General features: G+C 38.9%; 1 protein-coding gene across 8 annotated transcripts in view; it reads left to right on the top strand.

Annotated features, from left to right (window-relative positions):
- LOC135221632 (cytoskeleton-associated protein 5-like) overlaps positions 1–17,644 on the top strand; it is a 173,012-nt gene extending 155,368 nt beyond the window's left edge. For all 8 annotated transcript variants that reach the window (XM_064259301.1, XM_064259304.1, XM_064259300.1 and 5 more), the window contains 9 exons: positions 61–252; positions 11,264–11,369; positions 11,754–11,978; positions 12,182–12,369; positions 12,491–12,653; positions 12,769–12,942; positions 13,605–13,778; positions 13,935–14,118; positions 15,920–17,644. In XM_064259301.1, coding sequence (XP_064115371.1) covers positions 61–252; positions 11,264–11,369; positions 11,754–11,978; positions 12,182–12,369; positions 12,491–12,653; positions 12,769–12,942; positions 13,605–13,778; positions 13,935–14,118; positions 15,920–16,137 — 1,624 coding nt within the window. In that variant the 3' untranslated portion in view covers positions 16,138–17,644. The remainder of the gene's footprint in view (positions 1–60; positions 253–11,263; positions 11,370–11,753; positions 11,979–12,181; positions 12,370–12,490; positions 12,654–12,768; positions 12,943–13,604; positions 13,779–13,934; positions 14,119–15,919) is intronic.
- Positions 17,645–22,095: the final 4,451 nt, after the last annotated feature.

Genomic DNA, 22,095 nt, shown 5'->3' with positions numbered 1-22,095 from the left:
ATCATTGCAGTGATCATTAGGTAATTTTTTCGTTGTCTAATATGCCTATACATTTACCAGATACGGCTTTAAAACTCAAGCCCGTGCTGCTAATGCCGAAGCTGATGGTCCCTTTAAGATTGATTACAGTCTAATTGAAAAGCTACTAGAAGACAATGAACCAGAAGACAAGCCTCAGTACAACTTGGTAGAGGTTCCAGACTTAAGTGCATTACTGAACTACAAGCCTGTGTGCCCCACTCCAGCATCCAGGTTTGTTTGTTTGTGTTAGAGTGCTCATCATCTCTGCAAAGCCTGAAGGTGATCACACTCCACTTTTAGCCTTTTTAGTATACACACACTTTCCTGTGGAAATGAAATCCTATATAAAGACTGAATTTTACGTGGAAAGAATAGTTTATGTAATAGTTTGGTTTGTTTTTTAATGCTTTTTAGGGCTTTTCATCTGACAGTGGGGGTAGTTATATGTTAAAACAAATGTGTTAAAGTTAATGGAGATAAACAGACATATTTACAAAGGCGCTGCTGTTTTTAAGAATCGTACCAGTATTTCTTATTTTGTAGTCCTTAATATTCATTCTTAAAAAACCCCTCAGTCATATAGAGCCTTCATTCGCAATGGAAATGGCACCAAACACCTGACCTCTGATATCTTGTGGACAAAAATTGAGTTGTTAAAAGCTGTTAATGTTCGCATGTCTATGACCCATTGGTAGGTACGTACAGTGTTACAAGACTTATTGTTTTCATGTCTCGGGACTTAGTAATATCAGTGTGAGATTATTCTCAGCTTTGCTTTAGACATTTCCATATTACTCATTCATTGTCATTCAGCTTTAATTTATTCCTTTCAGTTACTGTCACCTTTGTGAAATATATTTTCTTCTCTCCATTTTAGCTTATCATTTGTTGGGTGTGACTCAACCCATTACTTCATTTGAAGAAAAACTTTTTAAATTTCCAGATTTTCATGAACATAATATTTTTGCCTTGAGGTTCAGTTTATATACATAAATGTAGATACAAGATATCATCCTGAATGTATATGATCATCTGGACTAATCAGGTTGACAGATTTTCAGAAAGCCCAATGTATTACAGTACTCATGTTTGTTCCTACACGTTATACAAACCATCGGTCCTTTACATAAGGAATTACTTTCAGCACCAGCTGTAACTCGTTTGTAAGATTCTATAACAAGGTACAGGCGGCCCGCGGTTAACGGCGCAATCACTCAACGGCGAATCGGTTTTACGGTGGTCGTCAAAAATATTCATTAAAAAAATAAGGCATTTTAAAGGTATCTTTACGGCACAAATTTCAGTTAACAGCGCCGCTAGCGCTGTTGTCTAACGAGTTCATACATATGTAGAAATGCCGTTCAGACCATGAAGGTTATGCAAATTATATTAACAAATTTTATGGAGAGTTATTACGTAAGTATTAGGGTAAAATATATGCCTCTGACGCTGTTCTATGCCGAAAATATCGAGTTACATAAGTGCAAATTTAGCTATGGATGTGTCTATTCATAATTGTTCATGCTTTTGTTTAAAATGTGTGTGAAAATGTATTACGTGAAAGGCATTTTTATTTATGTACAGAAATATGATACAAAGGCAGCTTTTGAAACTGCCCTTCACGATACCAAATACGATGTTTTTTCATGTTCTTTCTTGTAAGCCGCCGCCTGCCGCTCTTCCGAAAATATCGATTTAAAAAAAGTGCAAATTAGCGATCGATGTGTCAATTTTATAAATGTTTATGCTTTTATGTTTAAAATGTGTATGAAAATGTATTACGAATAGGGTATTTTTATTTCTGTGCAGAAATATGATAAAAAGGCAGCTTTTGAAACTCCACTTCAAGTTATCGACTACGATGTGTTTTTCAAGTTCGTTCTTGTATGCCGCGGCGGCATACAAGAACGAACTTGAAAAGCACATCGTAGTCGATAACTTGAAGGGGAGTTTCAAAAGCTGCCTTTTTATCATATTTCTGCACAGAAAGAAAAATACCCTATTCGTAATACATTTTCATACACATTTTAAACATAAAAGCAAAAACATTTATAAAATCGACACATCGATCGCTAATTTGCACTTTTTTTGCCGCCGTCTGCCGCTCTTCCAAAAATATAGTTAAAGAAAAAAAAAAAAAAAAAAAAGTGTGCAAATTTAGCGATCGATGTGTTGATTTTTCAAATGTTTATGCTTTTATGTTTAAAATGTGTATGAAAATATATTGCGTAAAGGTATTTTCATTTTTGTACAGAAATAAGATACAAATTAAGGCAGCCTTTGTAACTACGCTCCACGTCGTCAGGGGATGGTTTTTCATGTTCGTTCTTGTCCGCCAGTTCCGAAAAATGCATTGTGTTATTTGATTAATTATGCATCTTTTCCATAAATCCTTTAAAAAGTTATACATTATTTCACTGTATCCAAGAATATTGTATGTATTCTCATATTATTGTATTTTAAAATACTACGGCAAACTTAAGACCATATTCCGCGGAGCGGCCAATGTTGTGGTTTGAAATCAGCTGATGAATACGAGTCTGTTTCACCATAACGCAATTCTGAGCGAATGATCTTGCTTCTAGTTAGCATAAACGAATATCTAGATACTTGACTTATATGCGACAAAGTTATTTTTCCTTATACAGCGTGTTTTTAGGTGGAAATATTTATTGAATATGTCTCGTTGTGAATGTGAACTACTATTTTTTTCGTTAACAGATTACGTTGGCGGCATGTTTATTGCGTAAAAAATTACGGTGATTCCGTTCGCAATACGTAATCCTTTATATCATCGTAATACGAACTTTACGTTATTTATCTTATATCGGCGTGAAACCAACAGTAAAATGTGTTCTTTCAAGCACAATAGTTTTGATTAAAATGATTTTATCCCAATTTTATCTATGGTTGTGTGTGATGGCAGACGTTTACTGCAGTTTTATCCTTGTTGCCGATGTACGATAATAGTCATTAGCAGCTTGAACATTTTTCTCAGCTTCAGTCATAATTAGGTTTAAATTTAACGGTATATTTCCCGATTGATCTTTAATCTATATTGATTTCTGATCTATAGCGAATAAAGTTATTACATTAAGATATCTCAGTTCTATTCTATACATAACGCCATTTATAACAAATACGGTAATGTTGCACTGTAGTACGATGATCGAAATACAAGCCAAACAGATGTTATCCAGTTTGGTTGTACTTAGAAAAAAAAAAAAGTTTTCTCGTTCGGTTGTTCATGGTTGTACACGTTCACGCAACGAGTATAACATTAAAACCATACTTTCATCATTCTCTTTTGCTGTTATTGAACTTATGTAACTAGAAGATGGATAAAGTTAGGCCATTGTAATTTGATCTCTCATAAAATCGAACTATCGTAAGACTAATGATCGTAACCTGAACACTACAGCTACCTGTACACTGTATAAACTTTATTATATCTTTACATACTCTAGACACCCACATGTACTGTACAGTAAATTCTATAGTACTATACTGCATAAATATAATTTTACTTATTGCGCCGTTGTGGGATTACGGCGCTTTTGACTGGTCTAGAGTTTCGAAAGAAGGTGTGCGGCGGCCGTAGGCTTTAAAATCGCTCAGCGTCGAAAATCGCTTGGCGTCGGTGGCCAGGAACGGAACCCCTGCCGCTAACCGAGGGCCGCCTGTAGTCATGTGCAGACGTTCTCTCTCTGCCCGTTTGTTGTGAGATCGCTAATTTCTTTCTATTGTTTCTTTTGAGTATAATTGTAATTATTTTTTTATGTGTGTGGTTGTATGGATATGATGCAAACCCACGAATCAAATAAGCCTACTCGGGCCTAATCTTCACGGCGATTATGCCCTGAAGGGGGGGGGGGGGGGGGCAGGAAATGTGGAGCTTTCTGCCCCCAGTGATGACGATGACCCTCACTCCCTCTGTGCGATATGCCGATGGCGGGAACGCAATAGATCTGAGACCTGTGACACTTGTATCTCTTGGTCGGAGGAGCAGTGGGTGAGATATGAAGGCAGGAAGTCTGCCAAGGCGTCGTCGGAAAGCTCTCCCTCGACTCCTTTGGTGACATACGTCGTCTTCTTTCCTTCCCCCGCGTAAACTCCCCCGTCTCTCTTTCCTTTTCGAGGGACGTCTCTCTCCACCTCTTCACTCAATCTGTCAAGTGCAGAGGAAGGAGGGAAACATGCCAACCTGGAGTTTTACTCGTTAACTTCTGTCCGCTCAGTTAGGAAACCTTCCCCCCTCTAGGCGACTTTTGCTGCTTCTTCAGGTTTGTCTGCCTCCGCGAGTCGGGATCTGCAGCAGGTATGGCAAACTTTGAATCTACCTGGCACTCCTACGATAAAGGGACTGCTTCACCATCTTGCAGCAGTCCCAGTAACACACATAGCCGAGTCGAGGACGACAACAATGCTCCTGACACCTGGGTATGCGGCGGTAACACCCTCTGCTGTGGTGCAAGCACCAGTGCCGCATACTTCGCAGGTGGATTATTTTCCACCTCCTTCTCCGGGTTATGCTGTCCTCGCTCCTCTGTCGATCACACCAGCGTGATCAGACTGTCCGGGGAGCTGGTAGCGGTTCCCCTGACCCGAGAGATTGACGCTACCGTCCTCGGACCAGCGCTTCTCCACAGGGAGACCGCCGGTCTAGGCCTGCAGACCGATCATCACCGCGGATTGGTGATGACCTGCATCCCTCTCCGTCCACCGGTTTTGCCGGTAGACAGAGTGGGAGCTTCTGATCTGCCTCACCTGTCCCTTCAACCTCCTTGGGGGTACGCCAGGAGAAGCGAGGCGACTAGGGGGTACTGTGAGGAGTGTGCTTCTCTTGGTCCAGCCATGAGAGTGTATGATGCAGTTCTGTGTGCCCGACTCTCTCTTTGGTTTACTCCATGCAGGGAGCAGGCGGGGTCGCAGAGGGGAAGGGGTTGTTTGGAGCATATCATATCTTTACGATTGTTGATTGACCTTGCAAAGAGGAAAAAATTCAAACTTTTTGTGACATTTATTGATTTCCAACAAGCTTATGACAGAGTACCAAGGCGTACTTTATTTTTGATATTGAAAAGACTGGGTTGTGGATCTGTAATGATAGTAGCACTTATTTCTATGTACAAAATTACCAATAGTATTGTTGGGACAACTCTAATTGCTTCGACAATTGGTGTTCGCCAGGGGTCACCAACCTCATGTCTATTGTTTGTCATTTTTGTGGACGATCTTATAAGATTGATTAAAAATAATTGTGGTATTGATGGGTTTTGGGTTGGTCACACATCCTTGGTCCTTTATGGATGACACGATATTCCTTTCAACAACCAGGTGTGGTATGATGGAAATGTTAAATTTACTCAATCAGTTTTGTAGCTCTCATGGAATGAAAGTAAATAGTAGTAAGACTAAATTTTTTGTGATAAATGGCAATGGACGCGATAACGAGCCAATGGTTGTAGGGAGTATTGTTGTTGATCCCTGCGAGCAATATGTATATTTAGGATGTATTTTTACTGCTGATGGCTCTATATCATCGCCAGTGAAAGCAGAAGCACAAACTAGAATGTGTCATGTTTTAAAATTTATTTCATTCTTGAATAAAAATAATGATGTTCCTTTCTATATCAGGAAAAGGGTTTTTCATTCGGCTCTGTTACCAGCATTAATGTATGGAAATGAATCTTGGATTAACGGTGATTTGAGACCCATGGAAAAATTATATTTATGGTGCATAAAACAACTGCTAGGTGTAAGGAAAACCACTACAAATTCGCTTTGCTTAGTCGAACTTGGTCTCGTTGATTTCCGTTCACTGGTCAGGTCAAAGCAGAGACAGTTTTTCGCTAAAGCTTGGGTGGAGCGTGGTACAATGGGAGACGATCCGCTGGGCCATGTAATTAATCTAATTTTGCAATTTAATACCCCTACCTCACGTTATATCAGAGACTTGTTAGATAATGATATTGACGATGTAATGCAAGCATCTGAAAGACTGAAACATGAAGTAACTACCTCAAACTCAGGTAGATTAAGTTTCTATAAAAACATCAATTCAGAATTTAACGTTCATGATATTTATAGTAAAAAAACCAATGTAAATGAGTTGGAGAGAATGGAGTGGACAAGATTAAGACTGAGTTCCCATTCTCTTGCTATTGAGGTTGGCCGTTGGAACAGAAGAGGGAGGGGCCGGTTACCTGTAGAGGAGAGGTTGTGTGTGTGTGGCCAAATACAAACTGAGCAACATGTAATCGAAGCATGCCCCAGGACCTACCAGATTCGGACCCAATTTGATATCTCATCAATGAGCGACTTGATGGTAGAAAGATCAGACTATGCAAATGTTTGTCATATCGCAAGCTTAATTTTGAAGGTTTTCAAATAATAAGATGCAAACTCTCTCATTGTGCCTCGCCCAGCAGACTTCATTTTGTGTTACAATTTTAACGCATTTCCAGTCTAATCTGAATGTGTGATGTTTAGTCTATTGTATATTATTGTTGCTATGTGATATAGAATTGGATATTCTAAACAGCTCTCGTTATGATCTCTTTTGTGTTATTTAAAAAATTTATATTAATTATTGTTGCCATTTGTTTTGAATACAGTTATTTTTGATTTTCTTTTTCCTTTTTAGGAAATGTAACTTGTGAAATGAGTTTATGTATTTGGACCGTTGTGTAATTTTATAATATTGTATTTGATGTTTCTGTGGAGAATGGTCAATAAAATATCTATCTATCTATCTATGTGCCTGGTTTGGTTTTAGGACCCGAGAGGTCATACGCTCAAGTGGTTAGAGGAGATCTCAGGGGGCTGACGAGGTTCTTCCTTCCAAAGGAAGAGTGTCTCGGGAGGGGCTCGGCCTGGATGGACCTGATGGTCCATTGCCTCAGGACGCAGTTACCCCCGAGATACAGAGGTCTTTTGCGGGGTCATCACGCTGATCCGTCGGCACAATGACCTCGGGGAAAGGATCGACGGTTGCCTCCTCTGACTGTCCATCGAGGTTAGAGTCGTTCTGGGGTCCAAAAGTGGAACCCAGAGCGTCCGTAGGGCTTCCTTGGTCTTCCTTGACGGTGTGCTGGACCAGGTGAACGCACTTGTCCCAGGACATGAAGCTTTGCTTCGGTCCGGCAGGTCAGACAAGTTGCTTCCCCCTCCTCTGCTTCGTCAGCAGCGCTTTTATGTACCTTCGTCTGACCCCTTGCCGACCAAACAGGTTGACCCGGAGTTGGCTTGTCTAACTCTGGGCTTGCGTTTGCAACACCCGCTGTTGGAGAACCTCTGGTTCATGCAGCAAGAGGCAATGGCCCTGGAGTCTACCACTGTGACTGGATCTGTAGTCCCTCACAGTATCCAGGGTCGCAGCTTCTTCGGGACCTATAGCTTCTGGGGAAGACTCGGCCTTTGGGAGACTGCTAATCTGTGGGCCAATCTGGTGCTGAGGAGGAGGGACGCTGTCCTGAATCAGGTAACCAGGGTGGCTGGTCACAAGTTGGCAATGGGTCGTAGGAATGGACCTTTGGTGGGTTCCTCATCTCTCTTCACTAGAGAGATGGTGGATGCTTCGGTGGAGAAACGGAGAGCTGAAGACAGTGACAGTTTGGTACACTAGGCAGTTATGAAGACGTCTGGGCAGTCTTGTTCAACTGCGGCTAAGCCTCGGAGCTTAGCCAGCTCTTCCTCTGCCCCCAAGACTTTGGTAATATCGAAGGGCGCACGTGAAAAGACCCAGCCTTCCTCCTTCGCTTCAAAAGGTGAGCGTCAGCCCCCCTCTCAGCCCTCCTCCTCTCGTGGGAAGGGGGGTTAAGTGAAAGGGGAAGAAGGGGAAACGCTGCCGAAAGTAGGGGGGTGCCTGGCGAGCCATTGGGCAACATGGCAGCGCTACAGAGCCGAGACCCAGGTAGTAGATGTACTTCGGGAGGGATATCTTCTCCCTTTCGAGTCTAGGCCACCCCTCACTTCCCACCCAGTCCATCATCAGACCTATGTTTCCGGTTCTGCCAGGGACGTAGCACTCAGGGAAGAAGTGCAGACGATGCTGAGCAAGGGAGCTGTAGAAATCATGCGAGAACTGTCATCGGGGTTCTACAGCCGACTTTTCCTGGTGGAGAAGTCTATGGGGGCCTGGAGATCAGTGATAATCTCTCTCCACTGAACCGATTCGTTACCCAGACTCGGTTCATGATGGAAACGACACATTCCATGCTCGATTCCATCAGGGAGAATGTTTTCATGCTTTTGGTGGATGTGAAGGATGCGTATTTTCAAATACCCATCCCTCAGTCCTCCAGGAAGTACCTTCGCTTTATCCTCGACAGGTCGGTGTTCCAATTCAGGGCATATTGCTTTGGACTCTCGACCGCCCCTCAGGTGTTCACATGAGTATTCACTCTGGTGTCAGCTTGGGCCCATTCGGTCGGGATACGTCTTTTGAGGTATCTCGACGATTGGCTAGTCCTGGAGAGCTGTCGCTCGCAGTTGCTGCAGGACAGATAATTTTCTCAACTTTTGTCGTGATCTAGGGATTGTGATAAACTTCGAGAAGTCTGATCTCAAACCCAAGCAGAGGATAAAGTACCTGGGCATGCTGATCGATACAGTAGCAGCACAAGTCTTCCCTGCAGACTCGCGGATCAGCAGGCTCAGGGGGGCAGCTTGTTGGTTCCTGTCACAACAGGAATAGCCGGCTCAGCTTTGGCAGGCTGTGATCGGTCACCAGTCGTTGTTAGAGAAGCTAGTCCCTCACAGATGTCTTCACCTGCAGTCTCATCAGTGGAGACTGAAGGAGTGTTGGTCACAGGCCCAAGAATTCCGGGAATGGTTGATGGGACACTGGTGTTGATGAGCGACAACACCACGGTAGTGGCATATGTCAACAAACGGGGGATTAGTTTTCCTCCCAATTGCATCAGTTGATGGTGCAGGTGCACGAGTGGGGAGCGGCTCACTTGGTAGAGCTGTCAGCCATGTACATTCCAGGCAAGAGGAATGTAGTGGCAGACAAGCTCAGCCGCCAGAATCATGTGATTGGGACAGAATGGTCTCTATACCCAGACGTGGCGTAAAGGCTATTCGACCTGTGGGGGCGTCCATTGGTGGATCTTTTTGCCACCCGGCACAACAGAAAACTCCCGGTTTTCTTCTCGGTTGTGCTGGATCCATGGGCAGCTGCAAAGGACGCGTTCCAACACCCATGGGACAACCATGAATTGTACGCCTTTCCCTTGTTCTGTCTGATTCGCAAAGTGATCAGCAGGGTGCTGGTCACCAGCAACCCTCGGATGATTCTGGTGACGCCCAAATGGCCTCAGGCTGTTTGGTATCCGGACCTGGTGGCTCATCTCTCGGAGGCACCATGGGAGATTCCCCCATGACACAACCTGCTGTGTCAACCGCATATGGAACGGCACCACCAGGCAGTACATTCCCTGTGTCTTCACAGCTGGTGGTTATCCACCATCTCTTGCGAGTGAGAGGCTTTTCTTGCCGAGCAGCAACAGAGATGGCAGGATGCCTCATCCAGTCATCTGCAGCAGTATACCAGGGAAAGTGGTCCGTCTTTTGTGGTTGGTGTCGCAGACGGTCTTTCTCCGCTCAGAGCCACTCTTCAGCAGGTAGAGGATTTCCTAGTCTTTCTTTGCAGTTAAAGGATAAAGAGCTGCTTTGGCTGTAGTCCTTAAAGTTGCGAGGGGTGGATATTTCCTCTTCCATGTAAATATCCCTTCTTATGAGGAGCTTCGAGAGGTCTTGCCCACCCAAAGAACTCAGGCCCCCTGAGTGGGACGTGACTAGTTTTAAGGAGTTTGACTCGTAGACCCTCCGGGGGTCATCAGACAGGGATCTGACCCTCAAGACAGTCTTTCTGCTGGCCCTGACATCGGTGAAGAGAGTAGGGGAACTTCATGGTCTCTTGTTTAATGTTAGACACTCGAGAGGATTGGGATCAGTTATGCTCAATTTCATCCCAGATTTCGTAGCGAAGACTCAGAACTCTTTGGTCCCTGACGATAGGTTCAAGTCTTTCACGGTCCCCTCCCTAGAGGACTTCACTGGTAATGATGCGGAAGAGATGCTACTTTGTCCTGTTACAGTGCTACGGCGCTATCTGGAGAGAACTCGCCATCTCAGGCCTGAGCGTCGACACCTCTTCATAAGCACTGGGGTAACCAAGAAAGAAGTGTCCAAGAACACTATTTCTTTCTGGCTTCGTGAGGTGATCAGGAAAGCGTATGACTCCAAAAGGAGTTTTGACACTCGTACCTTTCGCCTGAGAGCCCACGAACTTAGAGGTTTGGTCCTACCCTTGCGTTCCGCAAGAACATGTCGGTTGCACAGGTGTTGGGAACTGTGTTGGCTGCTCAGCAAGTTGTGTAGCTTACCCAGCTCTTCTAACGGGACAAGGTTGCATCTTGTCCTTGTGGTAACAGTACGAATGGAGAGCGAATTAGTGTGACTGGCTTTTCTTCCTTCTCTCTTCCATGCTGGAGAGGGTGATGATGCAGGTAAGCTATGTGACTAAGCTCCATTCTATCCCTTTCATTAGGGATAGAAGCAGGTATTCGTCCCTTCCCTAACAAGGGGGTAAGTGGACAGCAGTAAGAGACAATCCCAATGCTATATACGTATTTGGCCTCTTACTTACGACTATAGTTCTTGTTTGCTATTTATAATAGATACGCATGCCTTTCTCTTATGAATTGGTCCAAAGGTCTGCCCATTGCTCTTGCAGTGATATCACTCCGATCATTTGGACAGAGGCAAGGACACCCCCCCCTGCACTTACGACCAGGGAGAGAACCTTGGTTGGGCAGACACCAGTCTGTTCACAGGACTCAGATTCCTCCCACCAATTAGTAAGTCTTCTTTATGTAAAGGATCGATGGTTTGTATAACGTGTAGGAACAAATCACAATTTTTAAAAGTAAATTGTATTTTTCCTGACTATACAAACCTGAGGTCCATTACATATATGCCCACCTCATGCCACCCTTCAATCTGTTCCTGGGCCTAAAGCAAAGTGGAATGTTTACGTCCAGACAAGCAGGTACTGCCTAAGTACCTTGTTATAGAATCTTACGACCAAGTTCCAGCTTGCGCTGAAAGTAATTCCTTATGTAAAGGACCTCAGGTTTGTAGAGTTAGGAAAAATACAATTTTCTTTCAAAAATTGTGATTTTGTTACAGCAGAGAAATATTTTGCTTTATCATTGTGAACTTTGTATTACAGAATATCTAGGCCAGGGTTTGGCTTTGGAGCGAGACCGACAGTTCCTTCTGCTACACAGCCAGATACTGAGGGAGCTGCTCAGGCCATTAACATGGTTATATCTCAGGTTGGTGTATTGGATAGAGTAATTTGTAAATATAGAAACAACTGTAACTTTATAATATCATTGTCAAGAAAGTTTTAAAACATGTAAGTGAAATAATTGAGCACACTAAGACAGGAAAGTGCAACATAGCACATACAGAGTTCATTATAAAAGTTAAATGTTCATTGAGATGTCTTCTAATAAGTCGTGAATACCTGGGAACCTGGAAAAGGACAAGGTTGTGGTTAAGAAGCTTAACTTTAGCTTACATATTTTGTTTATTAAAGCCATGACACTCTCTCTCTCTCTCTCTCTCTCTCTCTCTCTCTCTCTCTCTCTCTCTCTCTCTCTCTCTCTCTCTGGTAAAATGCTACTACTAATGCTAATGCTATGGGGTCATTACAGGTAGGTACTCCAGATGCAAACACTGTCATAACTGCACTATCACAGTTAGACGAGGTTTTACAGTCTGAGGAACGATCTGGTCAATTAGCGCCACACATTGACCAGTTGTTAATAGTCGCCACTATACAGTATCGTCTAGTCTTAAATACCAAGATGGCCACTCCTACTGTCAACAAGGAAGAGTGCATCAAGATATATCGGTCGTTAACCAATTGTGTGATGATGGTAAGATATCAAATGTTTTAAGTGGTTTCTTGTGAAGTGATGAAAATGAAGTACAGCACATACATATGTTGGACTATTGTGGATATATAAGTTCAATTTGCTGTCAGTTTTAGTGTGAAACCTCTTGCGTGAAAACAGAATGGATTACATATATGTACTGTTATTTTAATGTATGTAACAACTTTTTATTTCATAAATTTTAGATATTCAACAACAAGTCTCTGGGTACTCGTGCCACAAGGGATGTTCTTAAGGATGTAGTCCATGTTTTAATCAACATTCTGCTGGACCCTCGCCTTGCTCAGTTAGAAGATGGACCACAAATAATGCGTGCAATAAACGTCCTTGTTGTCCGTATTGTTGAGAAAGCCCAATTCACTAATGTTTTCAGGTAAAACATGGTTTAGTATACCATCAGTAGTGTTGTTAAACTACTACTTGTTAATAATGTGAATTCCAAACATTTTTGTTAAATGGATGAGAATCTAGTATATTTTTTCTCCTGTACCCAGTGCTCTGCTCAAATTGCTGCATGAAAGTGTGGGTAGCGGTGGTAATTGCAAGTTCACAGAATTGGTGATGAAGTGCAACTGGAAAGTGATTCGTATCCTCCCTTCACGTACCAGTGATCTGGACCTTGATCAGATTCTACTTGATGTTCATAATTTCCTAATGGTATGTATGGTTTTTTTTTTTTCTTTTTTTTATCATATGTTTTCAATTAAGGAACATTTGCATTGATGAATTGTGTGTATTGCAACATATTTCATTGTATATCTATGACCTACAGGCATACCCACTGAGCAGCTGGGCTGATCGACCTTCCGACACCCCGTTGCGAACCATCAAGACAGTCATTCACACACTTTGTAAGACGTATGGCACAACTATTTTGAGTCACTTCTCAAAAATCGAAAATGCACACGGTTCAGAACTCCACAAGTACCTTTCTAAAACATTAAAGGTTGGTTTCTTAATTATGTCTTTCCACATTGTTTTTGTATTTTTTGGAGTGTTTTTTGGTTAGTTTTTGTATTTTTTGGAGTGGTTTTTGGTTACTTTCTCTAGTATTTTCTGATCTTAACAATATTGGTTTTAACCCCTTGAGAGTCCAATAATGTGTAAATGTTATCCTTCAAGATTCTCATGACTTGTGGCTGGTGAGGGTGAATGGTTTAATCTCATGTGCAGAGAATTATGAGAATTTTTTTTTATTTTCTCCCTTTTCTCTTTAAATTTTTCAAATTTAGTTTTAATTTTCTGGAAGCAAAAGAATTTATTGATCATAATTACATTTTGTAAAGTATTTATGAAAAGTAAATTAATTTCTGTTCTCAGCCAACCTAATGAATTTTTAATTCTAGTAATTTGTTTTTCATTTCTAAACATAACTGTAAGCAGACACAATTATTCACCATAAAAATGAGACTAAAACCAGAATTACAGGATGAGAAATTTAATTTACAGCAATCATCAAAAGAAAAGCAGTACACAAATCTGAACAAGTTTATTTCAATATCGATTAGTCCTAGATATCTCATAATTTTACTGTTTACCTTCAAAAATCTTTATTATTGGTACGTAATGTTAACTTGAAATTGATGTGGAATGTTTTTTCCATCCAAGAAACCAAAGACAGATGATGATGGTGGTGCTGGTGATAGCAATCGTCTAGCCGCTGCACAGGGCACAACTGATTCCCAGGACAGTGTAAAGTCTCCGAAGAGATTAAGTAAAACTGCGCACAATACGCTATCAGAAATATTCCGTAAAATTGGGTCTAAAGAGAATACAAAAGAGGTAAGGCTGCGTTGTTTTTAAGCTTTTATTTCTTCTGTTCTTGTGATTGGGTCTTAGCAAGTAACAGTCCAACAAGTTACCAACCAGTTTTGATGACTTGCCAGTGACTGCTGATGTAAGGATGCAAATTTATGTGGTCTTTCCTTTTCTTTTTAGGGCTTAATTCAGCTTTATGATTTCAAGCAAAAGCATCCAGAAGCTGATATTGAACCCTTCCTCAAAAAGTCCTCTCAGTTCTTCCAAAATTACATTGAACGAGGATTGAAGAGAGTGGAAATGGACCGCCAGGCAGAAGGAAAGCTGGTGTCAATGTCTGCAACAGAAAATGGGTCAAATGCTGGTATGTTATGTTTAAGTGAAATGAATATTGGCATTTTTGTTTTTCTCAATAATTGGATGGGTGAATGCTGTTTGTATTAAAAAAAAAAAAAAATGGGAAAAGGGAGTCAGGCAGATATGTACAGTATTCTTAAAAGCTACCACATGGTCTTGTACTTAAAAACAAGATGAATAGATGATCCTTGAGATTTAAGCAGTCATAGTAGTTTATTTTATAAATTTTCATTCCCTCCTGTGCCCCCTTGACTTTTGAGATATTTTGATATCATCCTTATAGGTGTAATGAGCAGTAGTAGTCTATTGGAAGAGGAGGAACTGTAGCTGTTAACCTCGAATTAATTGTGAGACACAGTTTTCTTAAAATTGATAGAACCCCTAGTGTAAAGTGACTTTCACACGTCCTGAAGCCCCTTTATTTGAGCAGTAGATCTCTTAATGAAATTGAGAACATTTTTTCTTTTTTGTAATGTTCGTAAGAATACTGTGCTGTTTCTATGTTGGCAGCTTGGAGTGGTTAGTATAGGTTTAGAATGAAGAGCATATAATTTTTCATATTTAATGAGGCCATATAGTAGTACTAATACGGTTTTATCACAGATTTTTGTCTTAAGATGTGAAGGATTATTTTTTATGATACAGTATATTGGAGATGTAGATAAAATCAAAGCAATTATTAGGAATTTGCATGGTACAAAATTTTTTAATCTTGATTTTTTATTGAAAAAAGGGACTGTCTGCTTCTAGGTTTGCAGAAATTGTAATGATTGCATGATGAGCCATCAGAAGTAGATGAAAATTTATTTCCCTTTTTCATTCTGGAAATTTCATGCTTTGAAAGTTTGGAATGGACAGCCAGTTTGCTTTTTCAGTTGTCTGTGCTATTCTCAGATGTAGATCATTGTAGTTAATCTGTTACTTTCCTCTTGACTGTAGTTCAGACTTCCCCTTTATTGTGATGCTATAAAATTGTATGTAATTTCTTCACCAAAGGAGAGGTCTATGTTTGTGGTATTTGCCTTGCATGACGGGTGCAATTTTGCCTACAGCACTTTATATTTTGTATCCAAAAACTAGCTTTTGACAGATCTTACGCTTATTCATAAATAAATTTGCTGGTATAATTTTTCAATGCTGAATTTGACAACTTATTCGTTAAATTTTCAAAAGTTCTTAATTGTTATATGATCTTAATATAACATTTTTACAAGCGTTAAGTGGTGTAGATTTATTTTGTTGGTGTGAATGTATAAATTAATTGGCTGGATGAATTTTAGATTTATACATGGGGGCAAACCTTACACAGCTGTTCATAGAATTGTCAGTTCATTTTATTTCATCAAACTAAGAACAGTTTTGATGTTTTGCATCCATACAAAATTTAATTACAATTGCTTGTAACAGCTCTAAAGGTTCTAGAAATAGGAGAGTGGTTAGTTTTGAACAAACTTGAATGTTTGCTATATTTTTTGTTTTAGGTTATAATTTTGAAAGGGAAGTAGTTACAATATTGAATTTTTTTAATCACCTCTAAATAGCAGATGTGCCTATGTTTCCAAATACATACCAGAAATCTTGTGATAGTTTTGCTTTAAGGTAAGCTTTACACACAACAGGAAGGAGTGAAGTCTATTTCTCAAATTATTGGTTTATCATTAATGTGAGTCTTGAGTCCATTGGTATTTTTACTTAGAAGGTAGTGGGTTAACATACTTGGGATCCTTTGTTGAAATACATTATAAATTAATGAAATCATTCATAATTTTAATAGTAACTGTGGGTCTGTATCTATTTTTTTTCCACAGGACCTTTAGCATCCATCCAAGTTCAAGATACTGCTAATTTCAACATGAATGACGTCATAGACCAGTTCAAGTCTATTGCTGCACGTGCCGGTTTTGACAACACATATATTGACAGTGCTGTCAAGGATATATGTAGCACGGAAAAGAATGGATCAGGCGATTTGTCAGAATATATTAAGACCATGTCTTCGGAGTTGGTGGAACAAAACAAAGAATAGTTTTCCTCAAATCAGTGAACTGGCTCGAATGAGTGATTGCACAACGGGAAGTGGACATTTGACTTTAGTGGAAATACTGTCAAGAATAAGAAACTAGAAAAGGCAGGATGATGTGCCATATGACGTGTTGTCTGATGTACTGCATTAAAGATGAATGAGTACAATACGTATTGTACTCTGCATGTAGGCAAGGAGACACATCATGGCTTTTTGCGATGTATCCATCTTCCTTGGCAGTGTAAGCTGATCAGTGTTCAACCTTGGCTACCTGTAAGGAATGGCTGTGTGTGAATCTAACTAGAAATGTGCCTCAGACTTTTGTCATATTTTGGTAACATAAACATTTAAGCCTTGTTAAATTGACTTGGCCTTTGTGTATATCAGTTGAGGATTATGCTACATTATGTTGCCACTTTTAAATTGTATGATTGATTTGCCAGGAATTAGTAGTTTATTATATTCAGTACTGAAGTTTCAACATTCTAAAGGCTCTCTTGACCGTGAAAATTTTAAGTGCCGTTAATCCAGTACCACAATAGGTAATGACATTTCTAGCTTGTATAATGAATAATTGTATGGATGTGTTCTATCCAGTTAAGCAAAGTGCTGTACCAAGTGTTGGAGTATATTTAAACCGATAGGTTTAACTTGTATGTATATTGGTATTTATATCAAGTTATTCACATCTAGGTCTTCAGAACTTGCACAGCCTTTTTCATGTTAGTATTTTCCGTCACTAACTGGTTCCACAAAGTGAACGTGTGCAAGGTGGCTTATGTCCAAGACTTCATTTCTCTTCACTTTCCCTCTCTCTAGATATATATACACACATATACTCTATGTAAAAGTTACTTTAACTCTATGTAAAAGTTACTTTAGCCACAACTCCTCAGAGATAAAAGAAAAGCTAATTCCATTGAAAATTGGAAGATGTTGTCAGACCTTTTGTGGCTGTGTATACAACCATTTTTTTTTCTTCCATCAGATTCAAGGTTTTTATCTGCTCATTATTCAAGCATTGAGACTGACTTTGGTGCACCTTGGAATGCTGTGCTTTGAACTGCCTTTCGAATAAAAAATTTTATGTTTACTGATCATTCCAGACCGAATATACTGTATGCTTATTTGTATGAAAAAGGAGCTTACACTAATCACCCAAAAGTTCCCCTTCCCCCCATTTTTTTTATAATGTATTTCTTGTAGCTGCAGTTTTTGCAGATTGACTGTCTGTTCAGATTTTCCTGAACACATTTAGCCTTAGAATTCTCTTCTGAACTGTCAATCATAAAATTTCTTTTCTTCATTGACTTTCAGCTTCATCTCATCAAGGCCTTCCTTGGAGGAACCTATCCTTTTTATTACGTAGCTATTTTATATTTTGTTTAATCACTCCGTTCATTGATCAATGAATGTAAATACTCAGTTTTAGTTTCATTACATGTTAAATTATATATACTAATAAACCCATTGTGGATAGATATAGGTAATAAAGTATTAGATAAGAAAATAGTTTTATTTATGGAATATCAAAATTTTGTTTTTTACTATACAGTACTTTATGGAAATTATCTGTTACAGTGTGTTATACGTATGTAAAAACTATTTAGTATTATATCATTAGTGGGAACAGTCCCTTACGGGGTTAGTGTCATCAGTGCATCTCATATGATGCACTGTAGGCATTACTAGGGTTCTTTGCAGAATCCCTTCGACCCCTAGCTGCAATCCTTTTAGTTTCTTATACCGTACAGTGCCTCCATTCATATTCCATGTTACTTTTCACCCTCCTAAAAATTGTTTCATATTGCAACTGTAAAGTTTTCCACCTGTTACACCTTTCAGACCTTTTTACTCAAAATTTTCCTTTGTGCTGAAGGACCTCATAGGTCACAGCATTTGGCCTAAATTCTATATTCTAATTGGTGGGAAAAGGCATCAGAAAAATGGAATTAGAAATGGATTGTGATAGTTTTTTTTATAACCTCTTACCGATATCCTAGATGTAAATCAAAACTCAGCTGGGAAAAGTAGGCAAAAATGTTTATGATGATTATGTGCACTTGGTACTTGAATTCATGTTCGGTACAAGTCTGGAGCTATGCTTTTTCTCCATGATTTTATGGGTTTTCTTACTGGAGTTCATGTTATTTACATTGTGTGCCACAAAAAAAAAAAAAAAAAAAAAAACTGACCTTATCCTGCACAACTGTCATTAGTTGAGAAATTCCTACTACACCTAAATGAAAATGAAAATGGATGTGATAATGAAGTCTTGCAAAAGAAACATTCTCTGGTTGGATGAATAGGAGGAAGAACAGTAGACTATCATTCATATTTGCTGTCATTTTTTTTCTTTTAAGGCTTTTGATGTTGACTAATTGATTGATTTTTGCTAAGCGGTACAACGATATACCATGAAGTCTATACTATAGAGATTTGTTTGAATCATTTATTGATAGTTTCCATCTGTACCTTTGGCCTCTCCACTGATGATGCATTACCAGATGGTTAAATAAAGTTTCTTCCCACTTTACTGTTTTAACTTCATTGTGTTCCAGTTTGCACATTTCATGCAAGAAATCCTCCAGGTTAAGTGGTATAAATGCAACCTAGTTACCAGGTTAAACTAGCTCATAGTAAGAAAGTCTGATGACATTGAAATAAATGGATAACTTATTCAGATTAAGGTCAGTTAGAAACTAAGTATCAAGACTGTACACACTTAAACGGACAAAGGGGAATAAAGCAGTACTTCCTTGTTTAGGTTACTATACTAGTAGATTCACATCAACCGTGCATCTGATGTCTTGGCCTTTCCCTTACGTTGCTCCTAATTGGCTGTTGATAAGCCAATCACAGAGCTGGAAACTCACTCATGAGAGTTCACATAGGCAGGATGTATGTTCCATCTTTCCTGTGGGATACTTGAGGTGGAACATACATCCTGCCTATGTGAACTCGAGTGAGAGAGTTTCCAGCCTTGTGATTGGCTTATCAACAGCCAATCTGGAGTGTCGTCTAAGGGACTGGCCTAGACATCAGATGCACAGGTGATGTGAATGTACCATAACCACTAAAATATGGAGAATGCATCCTCATTTTTATGAATTACTTTCATCCTCAGGATTGAATTGTCTGAATTAAGTTTCCTTGGAAAAAAACAGTAGATAGTTCACTATGCAGTTTAGCAACCTCATGCACAAGGAAGACTCACTAGCGTAGTTGGCTGAAAGGTGGTATATCTGCAGTTCATTTTAATCAATATGTGCCGTCTGCACCTCATGTGGTGCAATGCTGGTATTACTCACGGTTCTGTGCTGCAGCCCACTTTCATTCCTTTAACTGTAACTCCATTCATATTCTCTTCCACCCTTTAGTAACAATTGATTCATAGTGCAAATGCGAAGTTTCCTCCTGTTACACCTTTCAAACCTTTTTAGGTTAATTTCCGTTTCAGGGATGAATGGCCTTAGCTTAGTTGCCCCAGTGCTTGGCATGTATGCCAAATGTCTATTAGTAAGGAAATGCTCTGAGAAAATGGGGATTTATTCTTCCCATTAAGCGAAAGAAACCTGAGAACTACGACAACATAAGATTTCCAGAATGACAATCTCGCACAACTGGCAATTTATACTGGTTTCGTTACTGAGTAATCTGTTCAAGTTTTTCAGTTTGCTGAAATGTCGATTTCAGAGTAGATTATTAAAAATTCTATTCGGTGAACTTAAGATATAAACGAAATTAAAACTACAATAATGTCTGCTGTATCAGTCGAAGTCACGGCACTTCAATGCACTGAAGTGAATATTCATGGCTTGATAACCATGACAGGGCCACCATGATCGTACTACGTTGGATCCAAACAATGTTGCCAACTCGAGATATGTTTTTCTATTACCGTAAAAAAGAGAAAAAAATGACCACCTTGATAAGGTAGGTGAGTCTAGATTGTTTTTAGGTTTATTTTTTTTCCCAAAAATTTTTCTAGACCCAAAGTAGGGTCCGAATGTGACAGCATTTTCTCGGGAAGCTTATTTTACTGGAGAGAAATCATTTAGATCCTTGGAATGTGGGAAAACTTTTCATCAGAAAAATAATCTCGTCTGCTATGCGGATTGAAAAATCTACGGGGCAGCTATTCAAGTTTGTATGCCGATGTGGATTCCACATCTGCATTTTCAGCAGCAATTTCTTCATGGCGCATTCATGTAAATTTATCATATGCTAATTGCAATATTTTTTTTTACTTTTAAACAACTTTTCATTTAAATACAATATTATAAAAGATAAGACATCAGAATATGACGGTGATATGATTAATGTACTTAAATCTGTTAATATATTATAAAATTATTTCCTATATGATTTAATGATTTATATACTGATACATAAATGCTGTTATGCTTATTACAAACTTATCTGTAAATATATCTCGGACAAATAAGAAAGGAAAAAATAATACTTCTCATATGTATGTTATATTTAATATATATATATATATATATAATATATATATATATATATATTAATATATATATATAGATATATATATATATAATATATATATAATATATATATATAATATATATGAATATATATATAATATATATAAAATATATATATATATATTTATATATATATATATATCATATATAATATATATACATATACTAGGTATATGTCTATGTATGTATGTATATATATACAGTGCATGTATATAAATTATGTAAATATAATGTATATAAATATGTATATATAGATATATATATGTATGAATATATATATGTATGTATGAATATATATATATATATATATATATATATATATATATATATATATATATATATATATATATATATGTTAAACGCAGATATTAATCTTGTTTTTATTTGGTAAACGTGGAACCCCAAGCAGTAGGCAAACTGATACACACACAATCTCATCTCTCTCTCTCTCTCTCTCTCTCTCTAAGCAACCTCTTGACTCTTCTCGGCAACTCTCTCTCTCGACTCTCTCGGCTAATCTCTCTCTCTCTCTCTCTCTCCATTCTGACAGGTAATCAAAATGAGAGTCAACGTTATATAAAAAATAAAGTATATATATATTATGTATATAATATATATGTATATATAGATATATATATGTATGAATATATATATATTATATATGTATAATATATATATATATATATATCTATATATATATATATTTATATTTATATATATATATATATATGTGTGTGTTAAACGCAGATATTAATCTTGTTTTTATTTGGTAAATGTGGAACCCCAAGCAGTAGGCAAACTGATACACACACAATCTCATCTCTCTCTCTCTCTCTCTCTCTCTCTCTCTCTCTCTCTCTAAGCAACCTCTTGACACTCTCGGCAACCCCTCTCTCTCTCTCGACTCTCTCGGCAACCCCTCTCTCTCTCTCGACTCTCTCGGTAACCCCTCTCTCTCTCTCTCTCTCTCTCCATTCTGACAGGTAATCAAAATGAGAGTCAAAGTTATATAAAAAATAAATGTTTATTCAACAATGGAAAGATAATAATCCAAGTCTCACAGACTAACTTAACTCAGTTAACCCCCCAACGTTAAAATGTCTAAAACAGTAATTTGTCACACCAATTGTCTATTCTCCCATACGGTACCCTCTGTCCCCCCTTGCCAGAACACTCAGTTCCCTCGCCAGAATCGTCTGTTACAAAGACAGGAGAAACACACTCGTCAGCACACATAAGTTTAAAGACAAAGTTAAAGATTAAACATTCGTATAATATGTAACAAGCCATCCCCTTTGGCTAAAGTAAAGGTACACTTACCCATTGCCAACCAGGAATATCACTCACAGATAAAAAAAAACTCTTTGGTCTCTGCCTTCCTCCCTCGGATCTCTGTGCAAGTCTTCCCATAGATTTGGCTAAAGACGCCATTATCAAAGGAAGAGGCACACAC

This window comes from Macrobrachium nipponense, chromosome 3 (assembly GCF_015104395.2).
Source record: "Macrobrachium nipponense isolate FS-2020 chromosome 3, ASM1510439v2, whole genome shotgun sequence".
NCBI lineage: Eukaryota > Metazoa > Arthropoda > Malacostraca > Decapoda > Palaemonidae > Macrobrachium > Macrobrachium nipponense.
The sequence above is the reverse complement of the archived record's forward strand: the minus strand, read 5'-3'. Positions and strand labels throughout refer to the sequence as shown.